This window comes from Sphaerodactylus townsendi, linkage group LG03 (assembly GCF_021028975.2).
Source record: "Sphaerodactylus townsendi isolate TG3544 linkage group LG03, MPM_Stown_v2.3, whole genome shotgun sequence".
Classification (NCBI taxonomy): Eukaryota; Metazoa; Chordata; class Lepidosauria; order Squamata; family Sphaerodactylidae; genus Sphaerodactylus; species Sphaerodactylus townsendi.
This window is the reverse complement of record NC_059427.1, coordinates 124,408,175-124,425,291: the sequence shown is the minus strand read 5'-3', so window position 1 is coordinate 124,425,291 and position 17,117 is coordinate 124,408,175. Positions and strand designations below refer to the sequence as shown.

The 17,117-nt window shown below is 40.1% G+C and overlaps 1 protein-coding gene across 4 annotated transcripts in view; it reads left to right on the top strand.

Annotated features, from left to right (window-relative positions):
• Positions 1-11,833, top strand: part of MBTD1 (mbt domain containing 1) — a 55,943-nt gene extending 44,110 nt beyond the window's left edge. For all 4 annotated transcript variants that reach the window (XM_048487924.1, XM_048487922.1, XM_048487921.1 and 1 more), the window contains exon 16: positions 9,955-11,833. In XM_048487924.1, coding sequence (XP_048343881.1) covers positions 9,955-10,073 — 119 coding nt within the window. In that variant the 3' untranslated portion in view covers positions 10,074-11,833. The remainder of the gene's footprint in view (positions 1-9,954) is intronic.
• The last annotated feature ends 5,284 nt before the right edge of the window (positions 11,834-17,117 follow it).

The following is a 17,117-nucleotide window of genomic DNA, read 5'->3' as shown; positions in this document are numbered from 1 at the left end:
CATCTTAGGAAATATCTTCATTGCTTAAATTAGTACCAGTACAGAATCCTGAACTTATAACTTCTAAGAAGTCGTGAACCAAAGCATCTGAATTTATATAGAATAGTGTTGTCTTACTTGAAAATTTAAGCTTATAAAGGAAATTCTTATTTTCTATTTTCTTAATCTATAACATTTTGTCTTACTATAGGAATTCAGTTGTGAAATATAGTGTAATGGATTTAGCATTTCCATAGTACTTCTTTTTTCTGGTATGGCCTACAACAGAAGGCTTTACACCATTTTTATGCACTGCATGTAATGTACTGGTCATGTCTGGCATTTGTTGTTTTGTGACCAGATTGCCGTCTTCTTCGTCTATTACCAGGGCTTGCTTCTTTCACATCAGAGAAGATAGGGGATAACCTGTAATGAATATTAGATAGTGTCTTCTGAAACATTGTAGAACATCACTCAGGGTTTACAAAACAAATTTTGAATGGATAGTTATGTAACAGTGAAGAGATGTATTGCTCACATGTCTGTCACTCTTTTATAACAAACAAGGAGTAATATTGCTAAGTTCTGCTAATAGTTTTTCTGAACTTTTGAAAACATTCTAAAGGTAGCGAAAGGAACATGCTGTAAATTTAAATACAAGAGATTTATGGACTGTCATCCTTGTAACTCTTCAGTGAATTGCAACACCCTTTACTTTTTTCTTAATTTTAAGAAGATATTTTTAAGAGGATTCTGTTAGGTTTATCTTTAACAAAAACTCATGTGAGTGTCTTGATTCTTTAACCAAACTAGTTTCACTTCTGTGCCTGTTGGTTCAGGAACCAAATTCTTTAACCCCAGTTTGTTTTAAGAATGGCATGGTTATCTAATGAGCTATATAATACAGGTTCAGTCTTAGTAGTGTAATTCAGTTTAGCCTTGTTACATTTATATTCAGAAAAAGCACAGACTGAAATGCTGCAAACAACATTAGTTTAAAATACACGCATGGTTAAAAAAATTTCTTTAAATTTAGTGCTGCTTTGGGTTAATTTTTGTGACATTTGAAAGCATTTGTTCTATTGTCTCCGGGTGTCTGTTCCATATTTTAAAGGGTAGCTGCTGAGAGCTAAGTAAGCATATTCTGTATGCTTATCAAGGGAGAAGTGCTTACAGACCAGTTCTTAGTTTCTGCTTCACAAAATAAGCTTGAGATGGGCTTATCAAATGAGATCTCTGCTTTTCAGGTTTTTAGCAAATTAGCCTGTTTAAATGTTTATACAGCAGTAAAATTATAAGCTAGGAGAAGAATATAAATTGATTTTTTTCACTGTTACCTTAAAGTATTTCCCCAAATAAGCTAGTTTATTAATGTTTGTAATAAGCTAGTTAATGTTTGCCATCTCATTTATTAATGTTTCTAAGAAAGCTTAATGTTTATAAGAAAGTATAAAGTATATAAAGAATATGGTGCCCTATGACGCACCGTACTGCGTGAAACTCTGGTAGGCTCTTACTGCTGTGCCACCAGAGACCGGAATTCACTGAAAGTTTAGAGAAAAACAAAGATGTTCATCAAACAAGTGAACATCAATGGAAGCCTTTCTCGGTAGGTCATTAGTCTTAAGTTGCCTTAATGCACTTCTATCTAAGTGTTTACTTTAGTTTGACTTGATGTTTAGAGAGGAAGATGCCAGTTGGGAAGAAGCCTGTCAGTTTGTCGAGCGTCCCCATGACAGGTGGGGTACGGAGGAGCTTCTCTGGTGATGAAGAGTTGACTCCTCCTCAGTATCGAACCTTTCCAGCACAGACAGCCCCAGAGGCCTGCCAGCCTCCCAGGACTAGCAGAGTGTTCAGTCCCAGCCTCAAAACAGGTAATTGGTCATGTTAAAAAAATCCTCTTATGGAGGGCAAAGTTGACTAAGAACAAAGTGTGGTCAGGCATGGAACATGCTGACTCATTGCCGCCCTCACTTTCCATTAAAAATAGAAAGAAACATTCATTTCCTCTGGTTACGCATCAGCCCATCTCATTGAATTAATCATAAGTGTGGGGTCCCTTTTTATGCTTCTTCAGAATCTTGCAAAAGGATTTTGGTATGGTTACGATGCATCTATGCCACCTTTATAAATTAGCAATCCGTGCTCAAAAAGAGGAAAGAATAATTAGAGGAGTTTTTCAGTTAACTTACTGGAGTAAAATGGTTTAAGAAACAACAAGAGTTAACACTTGCTTCTCTTTTAAAGCCTGGATAACAGACCCCCCCCCCCCCCAAAGAGAATTGATTGCACTGGAATTTCAAGCAGGAAATCTTCTTGAAATGCAAGCATGATAAGTTTAAACGTAAATGTGTTATCAGGAACTTAGCAAAACAAAAACCTTAAGGTCCTGCTTATCAGTCCAAGCTAATGTGTAATTTGCATACGTAGGGCTCCTCTGACCAATAAATACTTCTCAGTTACTTCAGTTGAGATGCAGCTGGCATGTGCACAGAATTGTAGCCTTGCCCCAAAGAAGTTATGACTAATTTCTCTTGTAAGTGGGCAAATTTGTTTAAACTTCTTAGGGCTTCTTGACTGAACACTTAAACTGGGCTCAATAAAAATCCCTAGGACAGCTGATAAAATAGGTGCAGCAGGTCGATTCCGCACAGCGTAATTATACCAGGTTACATTTGGCATTTAAAAATCTGGGTCTATTTTATCCCGGTTTCTCCCTTCGCATGGGTGCCCATTTCCACGAAGGAATCGAGTTAAGACTGGGAGGAAGTGCTCCGCCTTCTTTTGCACAAGCCCAGCTTATTTTTGTTTTTGCAATGCAAATGCAGCATGCATACGCAAACATCCCTGGTGTGCTGCATTCTGATTGCCCCCCCCCCCCCCGCCTCTGGCAATGCTTCTGATTGGTGAGAGTGCGTGGGAACAAGGTGAGTTCTCATGCTTTCCCCTACAGGCTCACTTGCCTGGCTCCTGGAACAGGTTCCTGGTCCCTCCCAGGATCCCGTTGGGAATGTGAGTCTGGACCTGCAGGACTGGGCTGGCCGGGCTGTGGCTCAGCTAGCAAGTGGCGTTTGGTGAGAGCGAGCAGGAACGGGGTGAGCGCTCGTGCTTTCCCACATGGGCTCACTTGCCTGGCTCCTGGAAGAGCTGTCAAAGGGCAGAAAACTTGCTTGGGGAATGTTTCAAAAAGGGTGGGCTGCAACTTAGCAGAAATGAAACTGACATGATGTAAGGCAGGGAAGTCAGGCAGCAGGGTGGGGAAAAAATCAGTTTTGCTTCCATGGCGTTTGCACGGAATGCGGGATTTTGGGAAAAGATGGTGATTTTAGCGGTTTTTGCAAAACCCAGGATGAGGGAAATATTGCGGGACAAACACGCTTTAGGATCGGGAACCATGCGATTTCTTGGCCAAACAGGGATATTTCCCATGCTCAACCTTGGATATTTGGACCGTACGGAATCAACCCTAGCTGCCCAACTAGCTTCCCTTTTTTGTGAATTTGATAGCAAATTCCACCTAAGGCAGAATTCTCTGGATTTTGAGGTTCTTTCTGGTTCAGATTTTGTTTTGGTATGTAATCCATAAGGAGTTCTGTTCAAAGAAGTCTCTTGGCATTTTGAGCTTGTTTAGGACAAAATGATGCCAAGTTCAAGGGGCAACATTGCTGTGTCCTATCACCTAAAGGGCCTCTCTTTTCACATCCAGATGAGGCTCTGCCAGCTGCTCTCAAAGAGTTATTAAGGCCTATAGCAAAGAAGGCCTAAATTGCACCATATATTGCATTATGTATAGAGACCTTTGATTCAAGTTATGGTGTTGGAGCAGAAAACTTGAAATTCCATGGAAGTCAATGCCTGGTTAGAAGCACATTAAATTGATCCATGGAATTCTTTCATATTCATTCCCAGTTTTTAACCTTCCTTACTTCTCAAGCAGTTTGTATAATCATTAATGAGCTTTTTCTCTTTGACACCTGTCAATGGCCGCCTCATGAACAGGAATAGCTTGTTTCTTTTTTCCAGTAAGCATGCTGAAGACATCTAACTTGTTTAAAATAATAGTTATCAAGAACCTCAATCTAGATCATTATACATCCCCATTTTCCTGTCATTTGAACATCTCAACAGGTGCAATGTTGAGTGATGATTTATTCTGCTAGTTTAACAGCTGTTCTTACTTCCTGAACTATTAATGCTGCTTATGTTATTTTGAAATGTTAACAGTGGTAAAATCATTGCTTTTCAGCCCTGAGAATGTATAGCCTTGAGAGAATGGTTTCCCGAAGAATATGTAGTGTCCCCAAGCTAGTTCCATTTTTGATATATTTGATTTTCTTAGCTAATACTATACTGGCTTTAAAATATAGTAACACTGTTATTCATTAGCCTTTTAAGGAGTTGTTTTATTTATCTATTTTCACATTTTTATCCCACCCAATTTCCCACAGGGCTCGGGATGGTGTACAACCAAAAAATTAATACAGCAAACAATAAAACATGAAACAGTTAATTAAATATACCAGCTAACTCCCAAATCACAGATCCCACAAGTGCAAAAACGCAAATACAATGAACTAACATAGAGTCTGGTTGTGGTGGGTTTTCCAGGCTGTGTGGCCGTGGTCTGGTGGATCTTGTTCCTAATGTTTCGCCTGCATCTGTGGCTGGCATCTTCAGAGGTGTATCACAGAGGGAAGTGTGTAACAGACTTCCCTCTGTGATACACCTCTGAAGATGCCAGCCACAGATGCAGGCGAAATGTTAGGAACAAGATCCAATTGCACTTTTCACGCCACACAGCCCAGAAAACCCACCACAACCAGTTGAATCCAGCTGTGAAAGCCTTCGACAATACATTAACATAGAGTCTGTTCCACCTACAGCATAACCCTTCCCAAACAGGCCCTCAACGGCGGTGCCCTTGTGCCACCGCCCTTTGGCCACTACCCATGCTGGCTTCCTTGGGCTGCTGGTAGAACTCCTGTTATAGCTGCCAGACCCCACCCCCTGCAGGTGTTTCCAATGGGGTGGGTGGGGAAGGACTCTCACAGAGAACTGCTGCAGTGCATTGAGTTTATGAAGACCAGGGACAAAATTTGCATATGCTTGTATCTTTTCTGCCTTTGGATAATTTTTTCCTTCACCCAAATCCACAAGGTTGCAATATAAACTATGTAGTTGTATTGTAATTCAGATGTTGAAGGAGCATGACCTTGGGATGTGGTTCATCAGCAAGTCTCCATTTCTGTAGCTATTCTGCAGAGCTGTATTGTGGTTCTCTGAACAGAAAAAGCAAGCATTTGTTGGAAGGGATGAAGCAAAACCTCTATAGTTTCTGTCAACTGTTCCTTCTTTGAACTGCCTGTAGGTCTTCATGAAAGTTTATTAGAAGCTTCTCTTGTAATCACATGTGGGAGATACCTCCATTTCTTCGTAATGCATTTCAGTCATTTAGAGGAATTGTACGCTAGTGTAAAGTCTTTAAGGAAAAACATGTGCTAGACGCCATTATTTTAATCATGATTTACATTTTGGATATCATGCTAACTGGACGCTTCAGAGGCAGATGGCACTCCCCTTTTAACACTCACTCCACAGCTATGAAATGCGGCCTTTGTTCCTTTTGGCTTCATGTGCTCCTCAACCTTACTTGGATTCAGATGTGGATTCTAGGGCTTCCAGGGTTTCCTTGTCATTCTCAATGCATGGGAAAGCAAATTCTTTCACCTTCGCTTTATGTTAACAATTACCCTTTTAAAAAAGCCCCATAATAAATCTCTGGATTGTTCCCTCAAGGCAAATACAGCATTTTTCCAGTACAGTTGTGGGCAATAAATGTGTGGATTGAATCACCATGTACTATGGAGATCTAAGTGACCCAATGAAACTGGAGTTCATAGGACAAGATGTCCAGGAATCAGCGTCTCAAACCATGGATTCCATTTTAAACATTACTAACATTTATTTATTTTATTATTTATTTATTATTAGATTTATATATTGCCCTCCCCGAAGGGTTTTTTGGTCAGATCACATGTTGACAGGGGCTGATGGGAATTGTAGTCCATGAACATCTGGAGCACCAGAGGTTGGCCACCCCATACGCCGACATTTGATCTTTTTCCCTGTGGCCTCCTTCCCCTTTTTCTTGGGTGCCTTTTTGGCTTTAAAACTGAAGGTTACAAGGTTGAACTGGTACAGTGTTGCTGTGTGTGGAGAGTTATATATGCACAGCCTGACAATAGGCAAGTGACAGAAGGATTTAGCTGTTCTGATGAAGTCTGGAGCTCTTGTAGGCTGACAAAAGAAAGGAAGTATGTTTTAATCTGAAGGCACAGAGGGCGAAGCATGTATACATTGGGAAGAGCCAAAAATTTGTATTGGCTACATACATTTGCATTTTGTTATATAATTCTCATGTCCACATTTTAAATAGTTCTATTATCAGCAGGAAGAATGTGTGGCCAACGAGGAGAGATGATATAGGAACTAAAAACTAAGAGAGAAATCAAGTGGCCTGTATGTTTTAGTAAGGTTCCAAGAAGCATCAGGTTGTGCTTTGAAACTACGCCACAACAGACTCCTTTGTACTTTTAAAAAATGACATTTTTGTCAATGTTTGTAATGTGAATGGTCATATTGCATTAAAACAAAGGACAGCTAACCCACCACCAAAAATGGCAATTAATGGATGCTTCAGAAGTAGCATGCAAGAGAAGCAGCAATTACAGCGTAATCAGATCCCTGTACCCACTTTTTTCCTCGAAGAACTTTATATTACTGTTTTTTTCTCCAGTGTTTTGTTATTTCCTGATCATCAGTCATTTGGTTTATATGGGATATTTGCATTTATTTTAAACCCCTTTGGTCAATTTCTTTGTTTTGTGCATTTTGCATGGTTTTAATTTGTGAACTCTTTTTCCTGCAGTAATCATGATCATTTGCTTTTTATCCTGCTTTTAACCAAGAAGTGGTAATCTAAAAATGTTTGAACTGGATCTGCTTTCTATTCATTCAGCTCTAATGCATCTTCTGTAATGAGCCCAGCTTTTGTAAAGTTTTTTCATACCTTAAGCCTAAGCAATTTCAAAGCTGTAGAGGGGCATTTACATAGGAATGTTTCATATGGCTTACTAATGTCACAATGTCAAATGGTGTGTGTTTAGTGCCTTCCTTGCTCTTGGGAGCCTTTTAAAACACTGTTCCAACAAGTTCTCATTTTACTGGATTTGTAGCTCAACCCATCCCCAAATGAAATCCAAAATTCAGTATAAAATCAGTAAATGTTTGTTAACCTTTCAAATAAATCAAATGATGTACTAATTTTACCACTGAAATCTATGTAAAACAATGTGCAGTGTTTCCTGGCAAAAGTTCTAGTTTTGCCTTTAATCAGGGAAAACATTCTACAGCCCTAAGGTAACCAGTTCTTACCAATTTCCTCTGTACTTTCACAATGATTTGGTTTTGATAGAGTTAAGAAGGTGTGCATACCTTCTGAAAGAATACCCTGTTTTAAACTGTAAATGAAGGAGTTCATGTTTAAATATGCCTCCATGTTTTTTAAAGACAAAAATTTTTTCCAGAAAACTCTTAACACAGAGGAGAAAGTTCAAATTGTTGCACAGGGCAGTTTTTACATAGTAAAAGCATGATATTTGGTAGGGCTAGGATTTTACCCAGTGACGCTGAATGGTTCTTAAAAATTAGGGCAAACTTTATGAAGAAGGCAGTTTTTAGGCATTGAAGTAAGACTCCTTAAATTAAAGAAGGTGCTGTAAGTTGTGGCTGAAATGCTATGCAGGTGGTAGGAAAATGCTATGCAGGTGGTAGGAAAATCAGCTATGCAGGTGGTAGGAAAATCAGCTTTAAGTAACTCTTGGAAACCACCCAGCATAGCATGGGGCAGTTTCCTAAATACTGTATAGGCTGCCAGTTTTACTTTTACACACACATGCATCTACTCCGAGTAAATCCATTGCTTCAACAACACATGTATGTTAAGTTAGGAAGCAAACTTGGCAGAAGTTATAGATTTTAGCTACTTTGACCATAGTAGCATACAGTTCATTCTGAGAAGATGAAGAAAACCGAACCAGTTCTGGAACGTGATCTGTCACACCAAACTCCTTCCAGGAGTTTGATAACAATCTGTTTCTGTTCAACTAAGACTGCAAAAGGATATGTTGCATTCAGCTTGATGAGACATAAGTTATATAGGGTCGCCCTAGAAAGGAAGTCTGGGAGAAAGATAGAATTTTTTTAAAAGGTAGAATAAATAGTAGATCATCCTTCCTCTTCTTGGTGTAGCTTGAAATTTTGCTCTTGTAGGTTCCTAGGTCGCTATGTTCAGAGGTCCTGCAGATGCTAGCCCAAAATAAGAGGGAAAGATGGGGTGGAAATTTTGTGCAAGTGGAAATGCTGCTTGCATTTGAAGGAGGTATAGCCTCTTACTGAGGCTGTACTTTTTCACCAAGAACATCGGGTTGGTTCAGACTTGTAGTCATCTTGTCCTGCATCATGTTTCACAATGTGGCCAACAAGTTGCAACTGAGGAGCTGTAAATAGAGCATGGAGGCTGAACTCCAGCACAGATTCTAAGATTTACTGCCTCTGAATATGGAGATATCTTTTAGTCATCTTGGCTAGTAGCCATTTATGAACAAAACTCCGCTAATCTGTCCTATGCCCTTTTAAAACCATCTGTGCTCAGGACCATTACTGTAATCCACTGGCTGTAAAATCCACAATTTAATCACTCATTGAGTAGATTTCCTTTTTGTCTCCCCTGATTTGATGATCCAACTTCATTGTGTGCCCTCCGAATAATTATTTCAACCTGTCTGTGCTAAAGGGTGGGTGCTTTCCTATGGTGGAAGGAGCCTTGCCTTCATAAATCAGGTCCCCATATCAGGAAAGATTCCTTATGCTGGAGGAAGATGCCTCCACAAACAGAATGGATTCATAGGATCGTACCCAAGCAACTTAAGCAGATTTAACAGATAAACAGTCAACTAAAATGTCTTCGCTTAGACAACAGCCTGCATATTTTGCTGTCAGCTCTACAGTGATAGATGAAGGAAGAAATCTCAGCTTCCTGTGGCTAATTACCTAAATTCTGACTAAGCAATATATGGATATTTGTAACAGATAAATTGCTTCCTTCCTGCCTCGGCCCACAACTATAATCCTTGATTATCAGCCATGATAATCAATGTGTAGTTTTACAAGGTGTGTTCAACTAGAACAAAATCTAGGTTTAAAGTTCCACTGTAAGAACGAATTTAGTTGTTTGGGACAAATAACTGTCAGCCATATTTTCCCAATTTGTACCACACAAGCTATGGTGAATGAATTGCCAGGGTTCAGGTGGAGAGATGTGGGAACAAATAATATGACTGTAAAGCACTTTACTTTCTGGTGAGTGCTGTTGAAATAGTAAATGATGATAGTGTAACTACATAGACCCAGTGGGGTGGATCTCTTGGCCAAAGGTAATGTAGCAATGGGATTTTCTTTGATTGGACCCATCTTTCAGTTCCATTCTTTGTCAGAAAGCATCCCTCCTTAACCACTTGCATGTTTCATTCTTTTCAGTCATCGGAGTTAGAATATTCCCCGAAGAACTCATGAGACATTATGGATCATGACGATGAGGATTGTCTTGACAGTGCAAAGTAAATCTGTCTAAAATTATTGAATGGAAATTGCATTAGAATCTTTAAAGAGTATCTCCATGTCCACCTTCCTTTTTTTCATGGTCACACTTTCTAATTCAGTCTGCCAACATACTACTTTGGGTGGTTTTCATTATGCATACTGAATTTAAATTTTTGCTTTCCCACCTCAGATTTGGAGCTTACATTTTGCCGCTTATAGCATCAAAAGTTTGAGCAGTTGGCAGAAAAGTGACTGGAACGAAACATTCCCAGTGTCTTCATATAATCAACTTCTAACCTCCTTTTTCACGTTTAGTGTCTTCACTGCAGCTGAAAGAGGAGTTACTGGATGGAGAAGAATACAACTTTCTTCAAGGAGCATCTGATCAGGAAAGCAATGGGTCTGCCAGTCACTACATCAAACAAGAACCCTAAGGGCAAACTTGGAAGCCTGTACAAAATGACTGATGTTCCCATTCTGAGGATACAGTTGGATGGCTTCGACTAAGGGCACTTTGCTAACTGATCTCAGTTGAGAATTTTTGGAGGACAAGGAAACTATTTTAGTGAAAAAAAAGATTTTTTCAATTTGCCATAAAAAATGACACTCAGTTGCATTTGAAACTTTAAATGAATTTTGTAACATTTTCAAGTTCAGATTTTATTGGTACAAGCTGGTTTAAAAATGAAGCTCTAATTTTTTGGTAAGGATTAAAAGCTTAGTGAGCAGGTTCGCAGGAAACCCTTGGAGGTTGATAGTATAGTTTCAAAAACAAGTGAACTGTCATAACAGGTGAACCTTCTGGTACCAGCTGGGAGATTCTGAATTTTAAAGCTAACACAAGTTATATACCCTGTCCTTTCCATAGTCAAGTCTTGAAACTAAAATTTTAGGGTGGTGAAAACGTGCCCAAATGAGGTGGAAACCGAGTTTGAATGGAGGATTATTTTTCCAAAAAAGTGACAACATGCTCGTCTTCTATCTGACATTCTATTAAATCATGTTCAGTCTCTACTGAAGTCAGTGAATGGTGGGCTAGATACAGCTGCATTCTGGATTTCATTTTGAATTCTTAGGATACTCAAGCAAATGATCAGCAAAATGTCAAAGGGTATCAACTGGAGAGATTTTAGAATGGAATTCGGTTTGGGATTTTTGTTTTATGCAAGCAAAACAGGCCCTTTTGTGGGAAATATCTACAGTTTGACTTTTCATCTTACTGGAAGACTCAAATGAACAACAAATGCAACGTGGGAAGGTGCAAGTCTACTTTTGGACCTGACATTTGGCTTTCTCCCCTATGTGGAAGAGCTTTTAGCTTGTAATGAATTAAACTGGTTTGCCTGAAGGTTATGTTTGGATCTGGCTTTAGGCACCCTTTTTTCTTCGACTTGGCTGCTGATAACCGTTTTAAATTAATGTATTTTCAAGAGTTTTTGTGACTGATTTGGCAAGAATGCTGAATTTGCCTAGAATCTTTTTTGCAGAGAGTTAAGTCTAGATATCAGCAGATATCTTTTGTCATTGAATTGAACATGCGAACATCTCCACTCTGCGGTATTGTGACAGGATGATGTGTGTCAAGGGTTTTGCTTTTACCAGTAAGGTTCATTAACTAAACTCTCAGGAATTAACTGCTTGCGTTCTGTAAAGTGCTTATGGGTCATAGCAGGTCCTATTTAGAGCAGTATAACTTGTTGAATTCTTTACTCTAGGGTAGGATTGAGAAGGAATTAATTCTATTGATTAACCTCTGCAACCGTTAAGCCTATGAATAGCAACCCACAAAAGCCCCAGAGACAGTTTTGTTTGGGAATATAATTGTTTTGAATATTTAAAAACGCATAGAAAGTTGAAAACCAGCAATTTGATTCTTTTCTTAATTATCTTGCTCTATTGTTGAGAATATACCATTGGTGATATGCAAAGGTTTTACCACATTCTATGCAAGAGGGGATAATGGTGTAAAATGTTATAGTAACTACTGGAAGTAAATTTTTTTCTGTACAGTATAGGAATGTATGAGAACAGTTTCTAGTCATTTTTTCCACATAGCTGGGCCATTTTTTTGTCAACTGCTTCAGGTATGCATATTTTAAAAACTGATTTTGGGTGTCAGATACATTTAAATTTAGTTAGTAATTGGATACTTCATGTCCCAAAAATATCATGGTCATGATCCAGAGAACTGTGAGAGGAAATCATGATTAGAACCTGCGGTTTCCAGATAGCCTGAATCCAGCACCCCATCAGTTTCTGTCAGCATGGCCAATTGGCCATGCTGGTAGGGGCTGATGGGAATTGTAGTTCCTGAACATCTGGAGAGCCGCAGGTTCCCTACCCCTGCGCTAGATGTAGTTGGGCCTTCTTTCTTTTTCTGAGCAGCTTACAACCCAACCCATCACATCTGTAAAACCTCCAGTTGCATTCTAAATTTCTCCTATTTTTAAAATGGTTCATAAGCAGCACAGTGGGGGCTGCTGTCCAGAGATGAGAAGCTCTATTGTGTGCTGACATAAAAGGATTCACTGGATCACAGCCAACATCAATGTCAAAAGTCCTAGTCAAAACAGCGTCGTTCTTTTTTTCTTCTGGTAAAGTTACTTTGCATTTATTTATTTAAAGCCCCCCCCCCCCCCCCCCCCCGGATAACCCATGTCACCTGACTGCCCAGCCGTTGCAAAGGAATGACCTAACAAACCAACCGTCCTGAGGAAATCGGGCTAAGACATAATAGTGATCCACTGTTCTTCCCATTTGTAGGCAAGGCTATGTCAATCTGGGCCATAAGTAATCATAATAGGTAGTATGCAGGTAGTAAACTAGTAGAATATCAAGATCACAGTGCTCAAGAGTAGAATATGTTCCACATGATGTCATGTGGTCAGACTCTGAGGGACTTAGAGTAGTGCTTGTATTTCTTTTGGTTTCAGTAAGGACCACTTGTATGCATAATACTGCTTAATATGAAAAGATCCAGAACAAGGCCTGTAATAGACCTGGAGTACTGATGCAGCAGAATGAGGTGGTAGAATAGTTGTACCTCAGGAAAGTGCATACATTAAAAAAAAATCCCTCTACATTAATAGTTCGCTGTAAATGGAAAACTAGGCCAGCATGGGAAAAGACTAGGATAGAATTTTTCACCCTGATGTGTGAGGGGCTTTCCCCCTGGGAGTTTTTACATGAGGGAACTTTAAAAATGTGATTTCTCCCACCTACATTTAGTCACCTCATGATTCCACCTTACATTCTGTTGCACATGTGGAACAATCATGGCATCCTACAGTATAAGCTTGAATTTGTTATATACAGATTCTTGTATGAACATAAAATCTGAACTTGAACCAATACACCCAAGCTGGAGTTGTCACCTGTTTTCCTGGCATGCTTTGTATCTTTTCAGTAACTACCCAGTAGATAGGAATTCAGCTGATACATCACTGCACATTTACACTTGGAAGCATCACCTGTTGAATTTCTGCCAGTTGAGTTGCTCATTTAAGGCACATGACCTTTGTCAGGAAAACAGGTGGCCACCCTACTTCTACCTCTGAATATGGCAGCTGCTGGAAAATACATAGCCAGCCTCAATCCCTACCACATCAGCCTAGAAAGTGAAATGGAAACATTCAAACTAGCCTGCTGGACCAAGTCAGACCTTGGATTGTGCTGTGGGATGCTAACTTTGATTTGTGCAGTGTTGCTAGTCCTCAGATTTCTGGAGGTAGCTCTTGCATATTTAAAGGAAGATGGTTCCAGTAGTGGGAGGTGAGTATTATGTCATATTGGTGACACTGCCAGTCTCCCCCTAGCCCAAGTTTGTTTCTATGGGCAGGATTTCATGTCCTGCAAGAGATGTTCCTATAGTAAAAAAATTATATTTTGGAATCTCGCCTGTTTTTAAACTTCTAATTTAAATGCCATGCAACTATCTTGGCTGATTCTGTTCTGGACTAGTTGAATAGGAATGCTTTCTTTTCTTTCTGTTCTTTTTTTTTTTTTACTTCATTCTTGATTCTGTACAACATTTACTCATGGCCTCATCACACGGCAGATGACTGGGAGACGATAAACTTTTCTTTGCGCAGCTTTAATTGCTTTTGGTATGCATGCATTTTTGTATAATGTCGCTCTATGAACATTCTTTTATTTTTACTGTGAACTGATTTACACAAACAAATTGGGATGGTGGGGGTGGGGTTGGGGGGTTTGTCAGGATTTTGAAGCCTGTACTGATGCTAAGGGTTAGCAAGGTTCAGTAGTTGGCACATGGCAGGATTTTCTATCGAAGAGTGCACTGCCAGCCAGGTAATTGTATTGCAAGTGTTCCTTCTTTTCACCGCTCAGAATCTTAGCTGACCCCTTTTTAAGTTTGTTTTTAAATTTCCTAATTGGATCTGAGTAAAGCAAAAGCAGTTATCAGTTTCTTGTTCTATTGATACTAACACGGGTTTCAGTGTGTGTTTTTATTGTTGTCATTTTTATGTGATGTGAACACCCTCTCCCATCCATATTTGTACTATGGTGCTAATATATTTGGTAACAATCCTTTATTGGAAAGGGATTAAAACTGTGATTAAATTGAAATTTGTTTCTTTTTAATTTTCATATTTAAGTACAGTCAGCCATTTATTAAAAAAAAGAATAAAAAACAACAACTTTTGCCCTGGGAAAGGTTTATCCAGGCAGAAGTTTTTTCTAAAAAAAACCACAAAAACTGAATAGGGTTTTTACATCATTTCTGTATGTATTTGATATATAGATCAATATCTGTATAAATTCAATCTTTTATTTTCTTGGTAACTTGTGTGGTCAAATGGGAGCGTTTTAAAACCTCTAATGAAATGTACATAACTCAGTGAAAAATGCTTTTTGAAGAAATTAATGTTACTTTCATTTTTACCAGACTGCAGATTTTCAAGCATGGATGTGAAAAAGCATTAAAAGTATAACTTTGTGTACAAGATGAAAATAATTCACTAAATTTGCCTTTTTTTACACAAAATAAAAGATGTTAAAGTAAAAAGATGGATTTGACTTTTGTCTGTCTTTGGGAATAATGTTCAGGTATGTGTGTCTCAAAGAATATGGAAACCCTTGGAAATAACATAATGAAACTTTCATTTGTTTGTACTTCAGTCAGTTTGGTAAATTGTAGCTCTATTAGTATTGGACGTATCAAATGTTGGTTGTTTAGCCCTCATCTAGATACAAGTCAAAGCTCCTTTGAAGGTTTATTGGTATGTCACTGTTGCTATCCTAATCCTCTAATGCATATCACTGAGTTCAACATAACTAATGAATAAACTGCCACAGGATTACACTATTCTTTAGAAGATAAAAAGGGGGCATCCATCTGTGCCAGCCTGTAGTCCTTGAAGGTCATTCATCCCCAGCTACTATTGTGTGCTAAATCTGCCTGTCACTTCTGCCCTGCAGACATACCAATCAGGTAGTAGACTCAACTCAAGAATCTGTTGTCTACAAAGACCTTGATGGCATTGCATCCACATATCTGCAAGACTTCCTCTTCTGCCATGTTTCACTGCAGCTCTGTTCTTCAGCGCTAAGCCTTCTAAAGGTGCCACCATGGCAACAGGTTAGATGGGAAACTTCCTGTTCTTCAGCATCCTCATACTTCTGTTTTACGAAATGTGCAAAACATCATTGTTCCAGAGGACAGTCTCATGGAGGAAGTAAAGTTGTAGTGTAGTGTGTAATGGATCAGCTTGGGAATAATGTGCTTTTTTCCAGTTCATTGATCCCAACCCTACTGAATGATGTCATTTTACTAGGAATTGCTGCCAGAGTTAAATATATTTTGCAATCTGCTTGCTGATCAATTGCATTGTCTTTCATGCTTGTAATCTGTCTTGAATCCTAGCTTGAAAGATGGACTATAGACATAAATGTGATAAAATTGCTTTAAGGCAATTAACCAGGGCCTGTGCTGTTCCACTGTTCCTTTCACCTGTCTTTCTCCAGCATCTGTTTAGCTCAGGGGTCTGCAACCTGCGGCTTCGATGCTGTATGTGGCTCTTTCAGCCTTATACTGTGGCTCTGCATGGCCTGGAGGTCGGAGGGTAGCGTGGGCATGTCCCTCCAGGAATGGTAAGTGGAGGGGCTGAACCAGAGGCGGCTTCATGTGTGAGGGTGTCGCTTTTCATGTCCCCTCCACTCACCTCTCCTTCCAGCACTGTTCTGGAGGGCTGGAGGGACATGCCCACACTGCCCTCTGACCCTGGAGGTTGGAGGGTAGCGTGGGCGTGTCCCTCCAGAGCAGCCACCATCCCCCTTCTGCCATCCCTGCAGCTGCCATCCCCCCTCTGCCCGGTGCCACTGCCTCCCGCAGTGCGAGAGGTGGTGGCCCCGGACAGGCCGCGGCCGCCATCCCCCCTCTGCCACATGGAGCAGGTGGCTGCCTGCTCTATCAGGCAGAGAAGGTTTCCCTGCCCGGCGCTGTTGTCTCCTGCAGCACAGGAGGTGGCAGCACTGGGCAGGCCACAGCCGCCATCCCCCTTCTGCCCCACGAAGCAGGTGGCTGCCTGCTCCGTCGAGCAGAGCGGGTTTCCCTGCCTGGCACCTCCACCTCCCAGCGCTGGAAGGAAAGGTGAGTGGAGGGGCTGAACCAGAGGTGGCTCCATGCGGAGCCACCTCTCCAGCTCGGTAGATCTTCGGGGCCATGGAAAAAGGGTCCAAATGGCTCTTTGGGTGGTAAAGGTTGCTGACCCCTGGTTTAGCTAATAGCAGAACTGAAAGAATAATGCTTCACAGTAACTAGGGAAGGTGGGTGATGTAGGGGGACGACGACAAAATAGAAAGCCATTGGTTGTCCTTGTTTCATACGCTGAGGCGTTTAAAAATACAGACAGTATTTCTTAAGTATCTAGTTGACCTTCAGTGTAAAATATTTTCATTGAACTAACCACCATTAAGTATGAAACAACACAATGAAAGTCCCCAGGATTTTCCTTTAAAGCAAACAAGAATAGTAATTGTGGTTAATGCTTAAGAATAACACCACACAGAGGGTTGGAATACACAGTCTGAAGAGGTACAGATAATTTCTGTAAAGGGGAGAAAGATATATTTGAAAATACATGTAAGTTTAAAGCGAAGATGAGGCAGGGGAGCAGCATAAAGTGTAACACTGAACAACAAAGAGAAAATATATGGGCAGCACCAGACAGAAAAGCTTACATGTAGAAATAGGGAGTCCAAGTGCTCCAGGAAATAATCTAGATAACACTAGTCAGAGATTCCCAACATAGTGCCTGTGGACATCATGTGCCCCTGTCCACCAAGTGGTTTTAGAAAATGAGTGGGACCAAGTGGGGCTTTTTCCCCAGTAGAGCTTCTGATTGGCTGTGCAAATTAAAAGGAATTTTACTAAACAACTTCTGTCTGAAATGTTGGAAGAGATCCAGTGTCAGATATAACCTCAATCCCTGACATTTTGTAATTGCGCCCACCAT